The sequence below is a fragment of the Silurus meridionalis genome, chromosome 2, assembly GCF_014805685.1.
Source record: "Silurus meridionalis isolate SWU-2019-XX chromosome 2, ASM1480568v1, whole genome shotgun sequence".
Taxonomy (NCBI): domain Eukaryota; kingdom Metazoa; phylum Chordata; class Actinopteri; order Siluriformes; family Siluridae; genus Silurus; species Silurus meridionalis.
This window is the reverse complement of record NC_060885.1, coordinates 9,846,997-9,866,623: the sequence shown is the minus strand read 5'-3', so window position 1 is coordinate 9,866,623 and position 19,627 is coordinate 9,846,997. Positions and strand designations below refer to the sequence as shown.

The following is a 19,627-nucleotide window of genomic DNA, read 5'->3' as shown; positions in this document are numbered from 1 at the left end:
AGAGATGAGAGCATATATATCTGTCCTCCTGAATCACCCCAAGATGGCAGGAGAACATTGTTGGATATATTGCACACTTTCAAGGAAAATGGTTCAAGAAACTGCCACAAAGCACCTGCTATTATTTTCTACAAAATAATTGTTATTATGGTATGTTACCCTTTCATCAAAGCTCTAGTTTAAAGAATAGGTTTAAATGTTAATATTATTTCACTCTCTTTAAGAGATACTGCTTACACAGGGACTTACCAAGAAAGAATTTCAACAGAATTTGAGACTAGCAATAAAACAATATAAATAATATTTGGTATAGAAAAATATAATTGATTATATCTTAAAGATACATAGGGTTATTTATATAGAATTGTCTGGTTGGGAATGTGCATATACAAATGAATTTATTTGCTGTGTGTAAACACACATCTTTTAGACCTACATGCTACATGGCAATAATGAGCATGATTCAGTGACATGACTATGCAAATATGAACCAAAACAGCTGATTTCAGAGATGTGGAAGTTATGATGTGATACTAATGCAAACTGTCCCACATGCCTTGCAATTTTAATGAAGGATGAAAAAATTGAAGCCAAGCAGTGCTTGATAAAACTTTATAAAAAAAATGTAGTGTAAAAATTAGACAACACACAAAAACCCAATCAAATAAACCAAAACCAAAAACAACAACACAGAAACATTCAAACACGAACAATCACAATAACCATGATCGTCATTCCTCAACTGGTTTCTCATTCTATCATTTTGTCTCATTTTCTTCACCCATGTTTCTTCACAAGGGGTAGTCACGCCAGAGACTGCAAAACAAATAACGTGCATAAGGTTTCATGTTTAAACCTGGACTTATTAATGTGTATTATGTATGTATGTGTGTGTGTGTATATATATATATTGTTTGACATTGTGATATTAGTGATTGTTCATAGTACCTGTGTGTGTATTCTGGGTCTGTGCTCTCCCTCAGCAGTATGTCTTTAATCTTCTGTGGGGGGTTTAGGCCATGTAGAGCTGCCCTCTCCCATCTTTGCAAGCGAGTGATCCCTAAACACAAGTGTACATGAAAGAAAAGACACGTGTCGATATGAATGATGACGTACAAAATTCAATCCTAAAATTCTTTTCAGTAAAGAAAGTATACCTAAATAGTTAAATAATTCATTCAAAACGTAAGCGATATCATGTTTACTAAATATCAGCATAGCTGTGATGTAATTAAAATTTAAAGGGTCAAATATTTTGTTTATTTTTGCCCTAAGAACAAAATTAGTTTCCAAAGAAGACACAGATTGATACAGCAGTATGTACTGCCATGCAAATACAAAGACTGGAAGCCCTACTCAGTGCATCAATGTTATGATTTGCCCCATGAATTTAAAATGTATGTAAAACACAGACAAGTGAAAGATACAAACATAAGGTACAGGCTGTAGTTATAGACCCCATCTGACTGTTGTAGAACAATCCTTTTGATTAATAAATTAATAATAAAATAGGGACTTAAGTGATAAGCCCATACACAGAGATGATTCTAAGCAGGGTGACATGATCACAGGTTTCTTTTCACATATTCAGTGCAACCTGTTTACTGACTGTGCAATTTTCAACATTGCCATTTTTTAGATTGGTTTGAAGTCATCAGAAAAAGTACGGACATTTGCTTTTGCACATGCTATGGTTCAAAACTCACCTCACCTGAAAACAAACCCCTGACCAATTTCAGCAGGATGCTGGATCAGATTAGTTGGTTTTAAACCCATCTTTTACATTTAACCTACTGAAATATTAATGTTAAGCCCTTAAGGCTGAAAATAACTGTGCATACAAAAATGCCTTTTATTACCTGTACATGGGCCGAACTGCCAGGTCAAGTCAAACTTCCTTAGCTGCTGCAGATCAACCTCTCTCTCACTCAGTTGAGGAGGTTCTGCATTGAAGAGGGTATGACATAGTAATAACATAACTACTAATCTGATATTACAATGAAGTTGGTTGATTTGGACAATTCTAAATGGAGAATCACTTCTGTAAACACATACACATTGTCATACCTGCAGCTGGGGGTGATGGAGGTTTCTTCTCACGTCTGTTACTTCTCTTCACTTTCTTCACTACCTTGTATGTATCAGTGATCAGGCCATTTTTGGCTGTCATGTCTCTATAGAGAATGATTATGTGATTACTTTAATCATGAATGTAATATGCAGATGTTACAGTGTCATGTTTTCTCTGAGCAATAACACATACAGCACATACAGAAACACTGCACCTTATACAATGTGGTGTCTTTTAATGGTTTTCTATGTACTGATATAAGGCCGGCGTATAGGTTTGCTGATCTTGGCTTTTATTTTTATTATATTTTTTAGATTTTTTACAAACAGTATCACCTTTATTGCCAAATAAAGGTTGCATGTACAATGATTGTATAATGATGTGCTGGCTCTATAACCATAAAAGCTATAAAAATCAAATTAAATAACAAAAGTAATAAATAAAGATAAAGACATTGACTATACAATTTGTGCAGAGTATGGACAAGTGAGGCAGTGCAAATGATAGAGGTGCAGGGCTGCAATATAATAGTCCTTGTTGGTTAATGTGACGCATATGATATATGATTTAACGATTTTACATATACTTGCACACACGCAGTGATGAAAATATTTATATGACCTACCTTCAGATTGATCTCAAACAAGAAGTGTAACTGGCTTTACGATAAGAGAGGAGATCGACAATCTGCAAAGATTTCGTGGCCTGTTCGTTTACAAAACAAGAGAAACCAGGAGGTCTGCGTGCACTAAATACGTCATGACGTTTCATTTCCATACGCGATGACGCACACAGTTACGCACGCTGCTTATTTTATTTCAACGTTTGGAGTCGACTCTGATTGTTACTGGAACATCTGAATCGATTCCACCTTATAGAAAATCCCAAACTTTTGTCCATAGCAGCAATAAATACAATATTACATGTAAGTGAAATTACACACACACACACACACACACACACACACACACACACACACACACACATATACATATAACAGAGCCTTTTTTCTCACTGATCTGTGTTAGAAATGCTATTTCTCCAATGTTTTTATTGGGAAAATTACAGAATTCGGCTGTAATTTCCAAAATTGGACAATGAAATGAGTTGAAAGCTCTGCCCTCACCTAATATATTTTATATACCATTTCACCTGTTAAGCTGCTTTTGGCAATTTGTTTCATAAAACAAATGTAATTCAGGTTGCATGTGGAGAGTACACACACACACACACACACACACACACACACAAATACATATACATTATATTTTTGTATATATATATATATATATATATATATATATATATATATATATATATATATATATATATATATCACAAATATATACACAAATTATATTTTCATTTTCATTTATGGAATTTGCCACAAATTACAGAGCGACTTACTACTCAGTTGAGGGTTATGCTCTTATGACCTTCCGGTCCAGACTCCAATGCATTAAACACTAAACTACCACCTCCTCTAGTGGTAGCTTAATATTTATACTGTACTTCTGCATATTTTTACCTCTGTCGCCTATATATTTATTTGTTGTACCTATAATTTACATGTTGATCTGCACTTGTCAGTTTGCACAATGCTATTATTTGCACTTTAGGTATATGCTTAACTGCATTTCGTTGCTGTGTACCTGTGCAATGCAATGATCTATCTATCTATCTATCTATCTATCTATCTATCTATCTATCTATCTATCTATCTATCTATCTATCTAATTAATCTACAATATAAAACGTATTAATATAATAATGCAATCTAATGTGTAGTATAAACGTCCAGCTCCCAAACCAGGGGTAATTAAAGAGACCTGTCAGCTGTTAGGTGAGTACAGTAGACCAGGGGTCACCAACATGTAGCTCGCAAGGATTACGGGCTACCTGGCTACCTGGCGGGCTACCTGGGCCCACAAGGACCACATGAGTAGCCAGCGGGCCTTTTCTAAAAATAGCTGTTTCCTACTTTGTTGAATCATTGTTGATAATTATTATGAGGAATCGTTAACATGATCAATGTCTTGTCATAGAAGAATATCATTAATTATTAATAATAACATATAATAAAAGGTAAATTGAGCAAATTTGTTATTTCAGATCAAACTGAAAACTGTGTATATCAAACTGGTAGCCCTTCACATTAATCGGTACCCAAGAAGTAGCTCACAGTTTCAAAAAAGTTGGTGACCCCTGCAGTAGACAGTCCAGGTATCAAAGCTTCATACTCGACACACTGGCTAAAAACAAGGAACCGACTCTTTTTTCCGAATCGACTCCCAACCCTAGAGAAACGGTTTTCTCCTTCCCGAAGAAAGAGTAATGCTGATAACCTTATCTAACTGCATTATTCAGCTAATTATTAACGAGCAGAGGTGGTTTTTTTTTTTTTTACAAATTATTTCCGCAGTGTGTCCCTGAGTTTGCAAAGAGAGAAAAGCTAACATGGTTTGCTAGCAAGCTCCACTGAAATGGCTGTAGAAGCTAGGCTAGCTGTTATAGTGAGCCGTTATTAGTACTAGGTATATTCAGCTAGCATGGGTGGTGTCACTGTATGGTGCTATAGGCAGCTGCATGGGCTGTGATCACTGAGAGAGTAATGCTGTGCTGAGCTCTTGCACATTGTCCATTATTTACACCACCTTACATTCACAGTTCCTAAACAGAGCAGTTCAATGCAGTATTTCATACCTCCTGTCATATATATATATTATTTCCTATAGCTATGCCCCAACTTGTCTAAAACAAATGCTCTTTTGCAGAGTTTTGCTTACAAGTTCCCACCAATAATTCTGAATATGAGCTGTTTGTCGCAGCACATCATCAATATAAACCATCTTTAACTTGCTCAATGACCAAAATGTTTTATTGGACCATAGGAACTGATAATTAAATTCTTTCTCATGCAGATTGTGATCGTAGCTGGGAAGTGGGAGCGAAGTCGATGCCATGGCTGACATTCTGGAGTTTAATGACATTTATCAGGAGGTCAAGGGTTCCTGGGTGAGTAAAAGCTCCTATAAAAGCTTTCACAGTTCATTAATAATTAGCTAAAAGTGTTTCGATGAGATGTGTAAAATAATAGTTATAAATAATGTCAAAACATGTTTTAACATCATGTTGATGTTTGAAGTCTTGGTACGCAGGGTACTGGACATTAGATCAGGGGTGTCAAACTCAAACATACAGGACCAAAATTAAATACTGTAATAACCACTATCAACATTTAAAGAACAATCGACAGACAGGATACAGAATAATGTTTTTTGACTTTCTTGTTTAGGGTTAGGTTCTGTGCTGTGCTGTGCTGTGGCAACTCTCAGGATAGAGTGAACGTGTGCATCAGTGAGACGACTCCTGTGTGTTTTTTGTCAATTTTCAATAAACAGAAAAGTTTCTTGCACAGATATGTACTTCCAAACATGCAAAGCATTCAAACAGCCTGCAGGCTGAGATGGGGCATCGCTTCATGGATGAAACGTATAAATTGTTCAATTGGTTTAGATTTCCATTTATTTGGTAAATACTTCCTTTTTTCATTTAGAGGAAATTCTGGATGTATAAATTTGTTAATGTGTCAGTAACAACTTATGTAACACTAAAAAAAAGGGATGTGTGGCAGATGTTTTACATAGTAAACTAGTTTTAAAACGTATTGTTCATGGTATGGTGAACAATAAATGAGTTGTTCAGCATAAGTTATATATGTAGCAATTATGGAAGGAGTCTTCACAAGTGTCAGTCAGTGGTGAAGCTGTAACGGTAAGCTTTCAGACACTGGGGAACTCTTCAGGATGAAGTACTCTGCTCTTTTGGCCTGAATTTTTATTCTACATTTATAAAAAATTTTAATGGAATAGTCACATATACTTTACAGCAGAGTCAGCCATGATACACAGAGGGTTAAGGGCCTTGCTTAAGGGCTCAAGAGTGGCAGCTTGGCAATATCGGGGCTTGAACCCCTGACCTTCCAATTAGTAACCCAGCACCTTAACCACTTCTTTTTGGAAAAACAATGCAAAACTGAGTGATACAAGAAAATAAGAAGAATAATTTCAATAACTTTGCTTTGTGTGGTCCATATAACAACACCCTGTCACATTTTCCATTTAAAGCATTATTGCAAGTATTGAAATATAATCCTCCCCTTGAGATTTTACAGAATAGAAGTGCTGTTATATATATATGTTATTACTTTTGCTTTATTTATACACTACATTTTTGTTTCATAATTATTCATGCATAAGTATAAATCATCAGAGTATCAGTCAGGTGCATTATGTCGAGCACAGCCGACTTGATGTGAGTATATATTTGATCATGCAACATGTTCAGGAAGTTAAAATTATAAGTATATTGGGGGTTCTTTACATTTCCAAAAAACAAAATCTATAAAGCTATGTTGGCTTACAGAGGCCCTATTCCTTGTCTTGCCTTTCTGGTTTTTGTTATAGAATGACGGGCGTCTGCGATTCAGTAAGCAGATGGTGGTGTACAAAAGCAGTAAGACAGGCAAGGTGGACAGTATCCCTGTCTCAGAGCTCAGCCAGGCTCAGTGGAGGCGAGTCTGCCTGGGCCACGGCATTAAACTCTCCACCAGCAGCGGACACGTGTACAAATACGATGGCTTCAAAGACAGTGTGAGTTTAAAGGCTGTGATACCTGAAAGCAGAAGAAGAATATATATATATATATATATATATATATATATATATATATATATATATATATATATATATAAATAATAATTATTTTAATAACTTATTCTACATTTGGTTTCTTCAGGATTTTGAAAAAATCTCGGAGTATTTTAAAGATAATTACAAAATGGAGCTGATCGAGAAAGACATGTGTGTAAAAGGCTGGAACTGGGGCACTGCTAAATTCAATGGTCAGCAAAGCTTATTTTTTGATTAAAAGATTTGTTATTGTTCGATCATTTGGGATTGTGTTTGTTTATATTAGTGTGACGCTATTTTATAAATGCGAAGTGTAATATTTATACCACAGCACTGTAGAATTCTAGATTGTTATTGGCCAGAAAGCAATTATTAATGTTCGTTGTTTTCCAGTAATAGCACACCCCATTGTGCTTTATTCATCTCAATATATCATTGTGTGTTTTTTTGTTTAGGCCCATTGCTGTCCTTTGAAGTGAGTGACACTCCTGTGTTTGAGATCCCACTCTCCAGTGTATCCCAGTGTACAACTGGAAAAAATGAAGTCACTTTAGAGTTTCATCAGAACGATGATACAGAGGTGTCACTCATGGAGGTTCGTTTTTACGTCCCACCTTCCACAGGAGACGAGGGAGCGGACCCGGTAGAGGTGAGAAACACATTCACAGTCTCACATGAGACACATACATGCAAATACAGTCTCCAAATGTCTTCAATATTTAATTTAACCACCCAATTTTTGAAGCAGACATGTTACCAAGTATTTTATGATTATAAATGTGATCTTATGTTGTTCCTACTATGACCAATAGATGGCAGACTTTTCCACAAAAAGAGGTCAATGAATCTAAATAGTCCAACAAGGTGTTATAATATCAATAAAAAAAATATGGATTCTTTTAAAATATTGAAATTCATAATTGTAAATAAACACAATGAAAAAAAAACATTTGCAAGTGCATAATGCTAGAATTTCCAGAGTTCTCTCCAAGAACATGACACCATTTTTATGTACATGACACAGACATACACATAATAAGTGTGTATAACTTTCTATAGCTTCTGCAGTCACTTTCATGCAGTTCAGTGGTTGAATGTCTGAATGCTTTTATAGCTAGATTAAAAAAGATTCATCTATGATTTTTTTAAGTGATCCTGTGTCCTATATACCAACGATAACACTGGCTATTCTAAAACAGAAATTTACCCATAAACACAACATACAATAATACAGTAAGTAAACAATTTGTCCTCAAGTTTAATGTGTCAGAAGCTGAAAAAATAGGCAAGCGTAAGAAATTGAGTAAGTTGAACAAGGGTCAAATGGTGACGGCTAGACGCCTAAAGCTCTTGAGCGGTTTTCCCAGTCTGCAGTGGCCAGTATCAATCAAAAGTGGTCCAAGGAAGAAACAGTGGTAAACCGATGGCTAAGGAAGTTAATGCTGGTAATGCTTGACAGGTCAGGACTGTTTTGGCAGCAAAAGGGGGACCAACACAATATTAGGCAGGTGGTCATAATGTTATGCCTAATTGGTTGCCATAAAGTTGTGCCTGATCTGTACATATTCAAAGGTCAAAACTAATCCCAACTATAGCAGAACTTTATTTTAATAAAGATTTTAATAATTTTCAACATTTTTACTTGAACAGTTAATAATGTTAAATTCATCACTGTACTGTGTACAGTATATCATTATGATACACTGTAATATTGAAATGATAAACAATTTACTGTGTTGTTGTTTCAGGCATTTGCCCAGAATGTACTTTCTAAGGCAGATGTGATTCAGGCTACAGGAGACGCTGTGTGTATTTTCAGAGAGCTGCAATGTCTTACACCCAGGGGAAGGTACACTCACATACATACATGTTTACAAACATGAGCAGCATGCTGCATTTGAATTAAAGTGGGTTTTTAATGCAGTTTTACCTTTAAAATTTAGAATTTCTAAATTAATTGTAAAAAAAATGCTTGGGTAAGATTAAATATTATGTTCTTCTGGGCAGGTATGATATTCGTATCTACCCCTCCTTTCTTCATCTGCATGGTAAGACGTTTGACTATAAGATCCCCTACACCACTGTACTGCGCCTCTTCCTGCTACCCCATAAAGACCAGAGACAGATGTTCTTTGTGGTGAGTGAAGGATCTCATATTATTTTCGGCTGAACTTTATGACATCTTTATGTTCTAGAGGACAATGATTTGATATGGAGGGGAAATGATTGTACATAGTATATGTTGCTGATGATATTTTTCACACACGCACACACACACACACACACACACACACACACACACACACACACACACACACACACACATGTGGTTGTGGTTTAAGCTGGTTTACAAGAAAGCCTGCAAACAATTTGCTGAAGACGACCTGTCTAAGAGCATAAATTACTGGAACCATGTCCTGTGGTCTGATGAGACTAAGATAAACTTGTTGGGCTCAGATGGTGTCCAGCTTGTGTGGTGATGCCCTGGTGAGAAGTACCAAGAATATTGTGTCTTGTCTACAGTTAAGCATTGTGGTGGTAGCTGCTATGCAAGCTGCACATTGACTACTCTAAAATATATCCAATTCTCATTTTTATAGTATTGTCCCATGAGAACATATAATAAAACGGTTGCTGAAATGTGAGGTGTAAAATGTTTACTCACTTTTGTGAGATACTGTATGTTTAAGAAAATTACCCCTTTTCTCATTTTTGACACCTAAAAAACGACACTAACTAAAAAACAGATAGATAACACCAAATTTTTAAGTTTGTAATTCAGGGTGTCCAAAAAAATCTTTGCCATGAACCCATATCTGAAGAAGAATATAGACAGTATTTGAAGAAAAAAAAATGGAGAATTCTTAGGAGGCTTTGATCAAATATTCAGTATCAATATCAGACCAATACCAGCAAAAATGTTTAAATCTGATATCGGAGAAAACATATCAGATACCAGATCCTGTAGCAAATAGCATAGATTGGAATTGGATTTGAAATTTTTAGAACTGGAAATTATTACATATAAAGGAACTTTATAAGCAATTTATTTCTATTGTTAGGATTGCTTTAATAAGGTTTGTCCACTTTATTTTGCTTTATTTCAGTAATTTGTGTGCAAAAGAGTTTATTAGTGAAGTTGCTTTAGTTAAAAAGTGATACACTTGGTTCTAAAGCCTGGTAGTATTGAAAAAAAGCTATAAAATATGGGTGTCTGTATCAAAAGAAAGGTCTCAGTGCAGTATAGCTATCAATATCTGAAAGAAAGGAGAAGAAGTTGTGAAGACTCCAGCGTGGTACACAAGATCTCCACGTTTTTATGTGCCGTGTTGCTGACATTTCACAATGTTTTGTTGTTTTGTCTTGAATATTTCTGAAGTAACTGGTGCATATAAATGAATAGTTTACAAAATAAAAAATATGAGTTATTTATAATATATTACTATTGTTTTGGGTTAATTGGTAGAATCAGAGTGACAGAAAGGTGGAGCACGGGTTACATAAAATGCTTTAACCTGCTTTCACTGTACTTCTACACACACGGAAGCTGTTTGCTGTTGCTGTTTTTCACACCACTGGAATATAAATTAACATCACTTTAAGAAATAAAGACCATAAGGATCATGTTAAATTGTGTCTGTGGAAGTGCATACAAAACCCCCACAAGTTTATGTGCCATTGCCTTTGCTTGAAAGTAATAATGAATAAAGGCCTATGAAATTTATTTAAGCAGTGTTTTTGAAGCTTTAGAAGCTCAGAAATATTTAGCTTTTTATACTTCATTGTTTCTTGTTTCTGCTTTAACAGATCAGTTTGGATCCCCCCATTAAACAGGGCCAAACTCGCTACCATTTCCTCATCCTTCTGTTTTCCAAGGACGAAGAAATAAACCTCACCCTCAACATGAGCGAGTGAGTGAGTGAACGAGAGTTGGAGAGTTGGAGGAAAGAGTAAGATGAAAAACTTTAAAGCATGAAAGTGGTTAATAAATGACTTAAGTTAGGACATGATTGACAGCGGACCAAGATATGGACAATGAAGCTGCATTAAACAAAGAAGCTCAATAAAGAATTAATTAATATTGAAGTTAGTCATAAAAATGCTCTTGCGGTGACTTCTCTTCGTTGCAGGGAAGAGGTAGAGAGGCGGTTTGAGGGAAAGCTGACTAAGAACATGTCTGGCTCTTTATATGAGATGGTCAGCAGGGTGATGAAGGCTCTTGTTAACAGGAAGATCACAGTGCCTGGAAACTTTCAAGGGTAACACGGCACAAATACACAAGCTGCAAAAAAACACACAACTCATTCTTACAATTTACTCCATAAGTTATGTCTTGACATTCATATCACTCTTTATCACTTTCCTTTCTGTCTCTTTGCAGTCACTCTGGTGCTCAGTGTATTACTTGCTCCTATAAGGCCAGCTCAGGGCTGCTGTATCCTTTGGAGAGAGGTTTCATCTATGTTCACAAGCCCCCAGTGCACTTGCGCTTTGAGGAGATCGCTTGTGTGAACTTTGCCAGAGGCACCACCACCACACGCTCCTTTGACTTTGAGATTGAGACCAAACAGGGCAACCAGTACACCTTCAGCAGTATTGAGAGGTAGGAAGCTTTTAGTGGTATGAAAATTCTCAATTGTATAGAGTGTGGATGATGACAGAAGACACATTTTCGTATTATTTTGTGTGCAAGGGGAAAAAAATGATAAACTTTTTGCTTGAAACTAACTCATGAGTTTCCTGAGTGGTGCACCAGAAAAGACTATCATTAGAAGATCACAAGTTCAAAGTCCGAGTGATGCCACAAACATCCGTGGTCAGGGGTCAAGTGAGCAAAATTTGACATGCTTTCTGTGTAAGATGGATGGCTCCTACATTCGCATACTTTTAATGGAAGCCTATGGGCAGTTGATAATATCCGTCTACTTATATAATGCAATTTGAAAATAGAGTGCTACGACTGCTGTACTTTAACAATAAAGATTTTAGAATATAGGCAGATATGAGAGCTTTCACCATATCCATCCCAATTTCTAGCACTGAAGTAATCTTGTGGAAAAAAGTCATTTTGGGTGTTTTGCAGAGACACAATTTTTCTCTAATCTCTAACAAATTGTGCAGCTTATTAACACAAACTTTTGAGGCAAGGGATTCTCACTGCAATAATAAGCTAATTAACGAAATACATAACTTACATCTACTTCAATCCTTGTTAAGTTGTTCTATCACCATAGTCAATTTTTTTTTGTATGTAAAAATTGCAGTTAACTTGGCAATACCTTTTAGTATTATTTTGACTTTATACCCATCACACCAGACTACCGATATTACAACTGATCATAAATTACCATTATTACAAGGCATGTTTCAGTACTGCAAGATCATTGTAAAATGTGAAAATTACCACAATGCGATTATACAAGGAACTTATTTTTTAAAAACTCTTTACTTTTGCAGTCATTGACACTAATTTCAGGTACTAGCCACTCACCCCACTGCTCTCGTCTTCTTTATTACTTCTTTCAGAGAAGAGTATGGAAAGTTGTTTGATTTTGTCAATGCTAAGAAACTGAGCATCAAGAACAGAGGCTTCAAAGAGGTTAGTAATTTATAGAGTTGGGCGTATCGTTCACGTGCCTCATATATCATCAGTCATTACTTCAGAACGTGAACCCCCGTGTTTGTTGTCCTCAGATGAACTCATTCTCCTTTGTGTCTTTGTGATTTGTGTGTGTGTGTTTATGTTCCTGTAGAAAAAGGTTGGTACCAGCCTTGTAGGTTTAGTGCACTTTTAATTGAATGTTTGCTGTGTGTTCTTTTATGAGAGTGAATAACAGCCAGGTGTGTTTTCTGGTACAGGGTGCCTGCAGGTCTAAATTATTTTTAGATATATGTATTACATTTCCATGATTTCATTTGAAGTCTAGATGGACTTAAATTTTAAGCTGCAAAAGTATGGAAACATTTGATTTCATTTGCTCATATTTAAAAGGTCACTATGGTAAGGCATGGGCGACTAGCATGTGCATTAAAATGTGACTTACGTTAGCTTCTTCAGGTTGAGCTAGCATACACAGAGGCAAGGACAATCCCAACAGTGTCACAGCATTTTAGCAAAACTGCCTTTGCTATATAGGAAGAAAGATATTTTATCTAATCTCTCAATCGCACAGATACTAGCCAATCATAGGTGTCTTTGGGCTCATGCATGTAAAAGGGGGCAGATTGTGGCTTTCTTGTGTGTTACACATTTAGAAAAAAGTCTGAAAGGAAGCACATGATCGATAAGCTTAACCTTCCAGGCTGCAAATAAATTTGAGAGAGTATGTTCATATTGCAATGGTCTTAAAACCTACAGAATACCTGCAGATCCCCTTTGATGTTACACTGGTATGCAGTGTGCTTGGTCTTGCTCGAAACATCTTTGAGATGCAATAGTTGTGCTGAAAGGATACGAAGTAATCGGTACTTATTATATAGACATCAGTGTCCATTTATACTTTATTGTTAAGCAATTTGTAGTAGCAGATTTGGGTCAGTTTAAAGTTTATTATGAACATTGCTTGAGGGTTTGAAAAAGATTGTGTGATCACTGTGTGTTTATAATATGGAAAGATGTAATAAAATTCTTATTACTGATGTGGGAAGTGAAGTGTTTTGTGTGAAAGTGTGAAAATGACTAACCATGAGATCAAAAGCATTTTAAAGTGTTTACATTGTCACGATCCAGTTGATTCTATTTCCATGATGGCAGGGTATGAAGGTCAGAGACGACATGTACAGTGACTCAGATGACGATCAGCATGATGCTTACCTGGAGCGCATGAAGCAGGAGGGGAAGATCCGTGAGGAGGCCAACGACAGTGATGACTCTGAGGCGGGCAGCGGTGAGTGACAGCTGATCCAGCTAATCAGAGGAGCCTCGGGACAACAATATATGATTGTAAAGGTCTAAATCCTGACTCAATCTCTCATCACAGATGAATCATTTAACCCTGGAGATGAAGATGATGATGTTGCAGAAGAGTATGTTGTTTTGAATAAATCTTTGTTCGTCTGTACTGTGCAGGCAAAATGTTGTGCTTTTTCATGATGCGTGTGAATCTGTGTTACAGGTATGACAGTAAAGCTTCAGCCAGTGAAAGTAGTGCTGAAGATGCAGACAGTGGAGAAGAGAGCAAGAAGAAACCTGCTAAGAAGGTTAAACCTATGAAGGAAGGAAAACATAAAAAAGAGGTGACAGTCAAGGGAATGTAACACACTAATTTTTTTACACATTTAATATTGAGATTTGTTTATTTGTTTAAATATTTATATATTTCATTAAAAATGTATTTATTATTCATATTTTAAAAATAAATTGTGGGGGCACTACATATTTGATGTACATTATGACTAACACAACCATTTAATGCCCTTTGATTTATTTATATTATGTTTAGAAAATAAGCTTTCTATACATGTTTTTCTATTGAATTACAGTTAATTATTATATATGTAATTAACAGACAGTTATTAAATAATTTTATGTCATTGGAGATATAGAGGGAATAAGAGAAAAGCATATACAAGTGCCTGATCTTCTTTTATTTTGCTAACATTTACACAGACACTAGAATCAAAATACTTAATAACTAGAAAAATGAACCAAGAGCAAACAACTTATTCTTATCAAATTTGAGACCATGAGTGGTGTGAAGGCTAAATCTATATACACAAGTGCTAATCAAGGTGACAAGGAACATGGTATTGTAGGCCCTATCTATATCTTGACAGATATGAAGTACTAGGCCATGTTTCTTTTAAGAAAAAGCATTGACGCCCTCTGAGATTTTACCTGCAGAGACAGAAGAACTGTAGAAACAAGTCTGGAACAACGTGCCATTGAGTTTCATTAGTAAACTGTGTACCGTAAGTTTTAAGTACAAAGGTAAATTATAATTTAACAATATTTACAACAATTGTTCTACTACTGACTGCTCAATATTGTATTTAATGTAGAATCAACTATTTTTAATGCATTGTTTTTGACTGCATTCTCATATCTTTAGAAGAGAATTTGCATATTAACATAATCAGTGTTTCTTCATTAGGGTTAACGTCTGGAGACTTTTTTTTTTGTATAGGCTTTTTGCATTACCATTACAATATATCAAGCAATATATTTTTCAATAAAAACCATTGTGTTCAAAACATACTTTGGGTAACAATTATATTTTATATTTATACTGATATCTAATATTCTGAGATGTTTTTTTTAAAGTAAAAGTCGCTTATAAAATGTCATAAATATCTATATGTTTTTATTGGCTTGTACAGAAGGCGATGAAGGAAAGCAGTGCCCCCAAGAGGCCAATGAGTGCATATATGCTGTGGCTGAACTCTAGCAGAGATCGCATTAAATCAGAAAACCCTGGAATCTCGGTCACTGAGATTTTAAAGAAGGCTGGTGAGATGTGGAAGCAGCTGAACAAAGACAAGAAAGAGGTGATATATGCTCCTGGTTTCATGTGGTATGCCCAGAATTTTAATTCCCTGGGCAGAGTTTACAAATGTTCGTAAACTTGATTTAAGCCATTTAAAATGTAAGATTTTAATTAGCAGGTGCCCAGGTGCAATGAGGTGCAGGTTTTTTTTTTTAAATGAAACACTACGAAGAAGAAGTCACACAATGTAAATTTATGTACAAAAATGGGAACTAGTCAAAAACACTAAGACAACAGACTAAATTTAAGCCTAAAGAAGAACAAGGATTTTTAGGCAGAAACACATGTATGGGTTGAAGAGCACAACAATTTTACTTGATATCCACGGTCTTGTAAGGTGTAGTAAATTATAAGAAATGTAAAGGAAATAAGTTTGAATAAGGGTCAAACAGTCTGATGAGATGTGTCTCAGTGGATCAGGGTTTTAAGGAGATCCTACCCATCACAGTGTTGGTGGGAGATGCAATATTGTACCATATCATCCCCTGTTAGAGCTGCTTTATCACAAAATTTTGGCTGCAGAAAGGCTCTGAATATTAAAATAAATAAATAAAATAATAATTAGCCGCATATTAATGATTATTAATTAACAATTATTGTTTTTCGAACAAACACCCGCTGATGTTTCCGTTTCCCTGTTTGACAGGAGTGGGACGGAAAAGCCGAGGAAGCGAAGAAAGAATACGAGCGAGCCATGAAGGAATACAGAGAAAGTGGTGGAAGCACCTCAAAAAAGTACTTCATACAAGCTGTTCACAAAAGCTCTGTTTACTGTTTCAGGTTTTCAGTCACAGCTGGCTTCTTGGAATATGGATTATTGCTTACTCCAAGACATGACACAATGTCCTCCATGATTCAGTTTCAAAGCCAGTGCATTAGGGATTTTTTTATTATTACATTTTTTTTTCTGATTCACAGATGCCTGCAGTAAGGCAAATAAGCAGTCTAACAATCCATAGTTGTTCTCAAATTGTCTCAGAGTTTGCAGATAATGCGTATTTCTGTCTGAGTTTGGTACAGTAGTATGGATCATAGAGGACATATAATACAGAGATTCTCTAAAAGGTTTCTATGAATACAGTACATTACATATCACACATACAGTATATCGACCTCGTAATCAGTATGGGATTGTTCATGTTCTTTAGAACTGCAAAACACATGTCTGATTGTGCCTGTATGGCCTGATGGAGAAGGCAATTTGGAAGCTTATAATAGCTGTAATTACCCATAATGGATCAATAATAATTAGTTGTTTGCTAAATTTCTTTTTCTCATTCTTCATGAAGAGCAAGAAAGAAAGGAAAAAAGAATGAGGAGAAGAAGAAAAAGAAGTTAGGTAAAGGAAGGGAGAAAGAGAGGAACAGGGCTGCTGGTGGGAATGACAGCTTTAAGAGTCCAGAGTTCATCTCCAGTGAGGAGAGTTCTTCCGAGTCCAACCGCGGCAGAGGTCGCAAGCGCAAGGTAAGGGCGCATAATCACATATACACACGTGCTTGCGAACATGTGTGAGGTCAACTCTGCGTACAAATATGAGAACATACATAATAGGCTATCAGCCTGGTGTTCTAGTTGTTCTAGTTGGACAACGTATTTTAGTGTTTCACAAAACCATGATAAATATACAACAATATGTTTGAAGACAAATGTCCAGACATGTATGAGGTAATTTTCTACACATCGAGGTCAAAACATGTTCTATATGGCCAAAAGTATGTGGACACGTGACCACCACACTCAAACACCTTCCCCAAACTGTTGTTGCATTCACTAGTTGGATGCACAAAATTACACAGGAGGTTTTTGTATACTGTAGAATTACACTTTCCCTTCACTGGAGCATAGTTCCTGTCCAAATAATTTGCCTCGATACATTATTTAGTCCATTTAACTACACATTATCACTGCTGCACCACCCGCTAACTCTGGACCGCTCTGGGGTCTCATTTATAAATGTTTTATAAACAAAACTGGGCTAGAACCGTGCATACATCACATTCTACACGAAGTTTGCGCATGATATCTGTGTCGCCAATTTCCCTTTTTGTCTTCTGTATATTCACATTGTGCGTACGCACGCCTCAGACTTTACTTACAGGAAAAAACTAATAGAAATTGATTTTTATAGATATTTTTTTTTTCAATTTATTTATATAATGTGTATTTGATGTAATATGGCAATTAAATACACTAAATGGGTTTAGTTTTCACAGATTGCAATTTCAGCAATAAAAATTTTAATTTTTTAAAAAGTAAACAAATGTTAAAAAGTAATTGAATATGATATAAATGTAATGCATTGATTGTGTTTGCTTCATAAATTGTATTTTTTTCTGCAGTGTAGTTTGATTCTTTACCAAACACACACATACACAGCAATCCTTTTGAAATATAATATCAGTAAGTTAAAGCTTCATTGTGGCATGCTTGTTTATGGGGAAGGTGGTAGCTGGTTATCGGAAGGTCACAGGTTCAAATCCCACCACCACTAAGCTGCCACAAGCTATGCCAAATGCCATAAATGTAAATGTAATTTTTTTAAAAGTATGTTAATCAAGTGTTCCTCTGTTTGTTAACTTCCACCAGGGCTCGGCTGATGAAGAAAAACAAAGCACTCCCAGCTCAGAGGAGTCTGGCTCAGATTAAGACGCTGTTGGCAAAACCGATCATGAAAGAAAAAGACAGGATTATGGAGCTGTCCTGTCTCTGTCTTTTTTTAAAAATGTGTTCTCTTATTAATGTTCTGTGCCCATTCTCTATTTGATTTATTCAGTATGTATCTGTGTAACCCATGCTAACGTGTATTACTGACGTATCTGTTTAGCTGGTTGATGCTAGAATTTTAAGTAGCAAATGTTTTGTGAATACAGCGGGGTCCAAAAACTGTGTTCTAAACCGGAAATAAGCAGAAAGTCTTTGAATTTTGATTAATAATTGACTTTCTAGGTCTACATTACAATGTAAAATAGTCTGTGATATTGACCATTTCAACTCCTTTGCATAAATGGGCAGATTTTATCTTTAAGGTTTATCCGTGAAACTGAACACTGCTTTTAGTCAACACTCCGTAGCAATCATCAACCATGCAAACTATATCTTCATTGTGCTGGTTTTGTGCACAAGGGTTTCATTATGCTGGAAAAGGTTTAGGTCTCCTAGTTCAAGTGGAACGAAAATGTAATACTTCTGCATCCAAAGACATAAAATTGTCCCAACTGTATTTCTCAGATTTGACTTTTCACTTACTGATAATGATCATTCAGATCATCAAGATACTGATCATTCAGATAATGATCATCAATGATCTTTTAGACTTTTGGGCCCCATTGTATGACTTATAGTTTGAATAAGTCTGATTGTTTTAGCCGGGGATGTCAACCTCAAGTCTTGAAGTGCTGCACTGTGTTCTCTCTTCCAACACAAATTTAGCTTATGAAAGCTTTGGAAATGAATTCATCATTTGAACAGGGTGATAAATGAGGTGGAACGCTCTACTCTGATCAAGCCTTTTGCAAGACTGGAGTCTGACACTCTTCATGTCTAGTGTTTATTATACTGCTTTTAAAAAGCTGAAAGGATATAGAGACATGATTTGCTCTGCCATATTATACCACAACGTTGTAGAATTGTCTGATCTGATTAGTTAGAACAGTTAATTTTTTATTATTATGAATGCACTCGTTCTGATTCATCATTGCTATAGAAACAACATACACATGAACAGATTTTTTGTATAATGTGGATATGGTGACGTTTTTTTAAAGAGATTTTTATTTATTTAACATTTTTAGAAAAAAACATCTAGTGCCAGTGCTGTGAACCAATCATAGGTTAAGCTGTTAAAAAAACCCTGAGAGTTATTAACAGTTTATATTGTAAATGATAACATGAATTACAGACATATAGACAAAAATGATGATGTGCCAACGTGTAAAAGACTGGGCACTGGCAAATTGTTGCGAATATAGAGGAATAAAAATAATACAAGTGATACCAGGAACTAACTTGTTTCTCAGATGTTTCACAGCATTAGTTTCACTGTGAACAGACAAAAATAATAACGTGCCATTGATTCATATGTATTTTTCTTTTTAGCATTGTCAAATTGCTGTGGTGTAAGAGGAATATAACACTTTGGGATGTACAGTTACTGGGAAATATTGGTAACATCACAACAAACTGTCATTGATTATTGTCATAGAACAGCATGCCCAGGCCTTGTTTTATTTCTTATATAATGAAGTAAAAAAAAGTAAAGTAAAGTTTGAACTACACCCTATGGACAAACGTTTGTGGACACCTGACCATAAGACCATTCATATGTGTTTTTTGAACACTCTGTTCCACATTTAGTCCCCATTTGCTCTTCTAATAACCTC

At 35.7% G+C, this 19,627-nt stretch overlaps 2 protein-coding genes across 4 annotated transcripts; one reads left to right on the top strand and one right to left on the bottom strand.

Moving 5' to 3' along the window:
* Nucleotides 1-584: 584 nt before the first annotated feature.
* Nucleotides 585-2,842, bottom strand: pold4 (DNA polymerase delta 4, accessory subunit). The gene is made up of 5 exons (XM_046870203.1): nt 2,697-2,842; nt 2,068-2,174; nt 1,860-1,943; nt 949-1,060; nt 585-816 (listed from the first exon to the last, which is right to left on the bottom strand). Exons 2-5 carry the CDS (start codon nt 2,168-2,170, stop codon nt 792-794), a joined length of 324 nt encoding a protein of 107 aa, XP_046726159.1. The 5' UTR covers nt 2,171-2,174; nt 2,697-2,842; the 3' UTR covers nt 585-791.
* A 1,488-nt stretch (nt 2,843-4,330) lies between these two features.
* Nucleotides 4,331-19,592, top strand: ssrp1b (structure specific recognition protein 1b). 3 transcript variants are annotated; one of them, XM_046869815.1, is made up of 19 exons: nt 4,351-4,458; nt 4,993-5,086; nt 5,367-5,442; nt 6,538-6,723; nt 6,869-6,974; nt 7,218-7,411; nt 8,511-8,611; nt 8,770-8,899; nt 10,570-10,673; nt 10,893-11,021; nt 11,144-11,365; nt 12,289-12,361; nt 13,517-13,649; nt 13,743-13,788; nt 13,878-13,998; nt 15,082-15,249; nt 15,895-15,983; nt 16,538-16,712; nt 17,835-19,592. In XM_046869815.1, exons 2-19 carry the CDS (start codon nt 5,028-5,030, stop codon nt 17,892-17,894), a joined length of 2,172 nt encoding a protein of 723 aa, XP_046725771.1. In that variant the 5' UTR covers nt 4,351-4,458; nt 4,993-5,027; the 3' UTR covers nt 17,895-19,592. The 3 variants fall into 3 exon arrangements, with proteins under 3 accessions (XP_046725787.1, XP_046725771.1, XP_046725779.1); XM_046869831.1 differs by lacking the exon at nt 5,367-5,442 and having other exon boundaries at nt 4,331-4,402; XM_046869823.1 differs by lacking the exon at nt 5,367-5,442.
* Nucleotides 19,593-19,627: the final 35 nt, after the last annotated feature.

Excerpts from the sequence above, each read along its gene's own strand:
- pold4 (XM_046870203.1), bottom strand. The coding sequence starts at position 2,170 with ATGACAGCCAAAAATGGCCTGATCACTGATACATACAAGGTAGTGAAG. Across the intron at positions 1,944-2,067 it reads TCCATCACCCCCAGCTGCAG|AACCTCCTCAACTGAGTGAG; the intron begins GTATGACAATGT and ends TCTTCAATGCAG. Across the intron at positions 817-948 it reads GACCCAGAATACACACACAG|TCTCTGGCGTGACTACCCCT; the intron begins GTACTATGAACA and ends TTTGTTTTGCAG.
- ssrp1b (XM_046869815.1), top strand. The coding sequence starts at position 5,028 with ATGCCATGGCTGACATTCTGGAGTTTAATGACATTTATCAGGAGGTCA. Across the intron at positions 6,724-6,868 it reads ACGATGGCTTCAAAGACAGT|GATTTTGAAAAAATCTCGGA; the intron begins GTGAGTTTAAAG and ends TGGTTTCTTCAG. Across the intron at positions 7,412-8,510 it reads AGGGAGCGGACCCGGTAGAG|GCATTTGCCCAGAATGTACT; the intron begins GTGAGAAACACA and ends TTGTTGTTTCAG.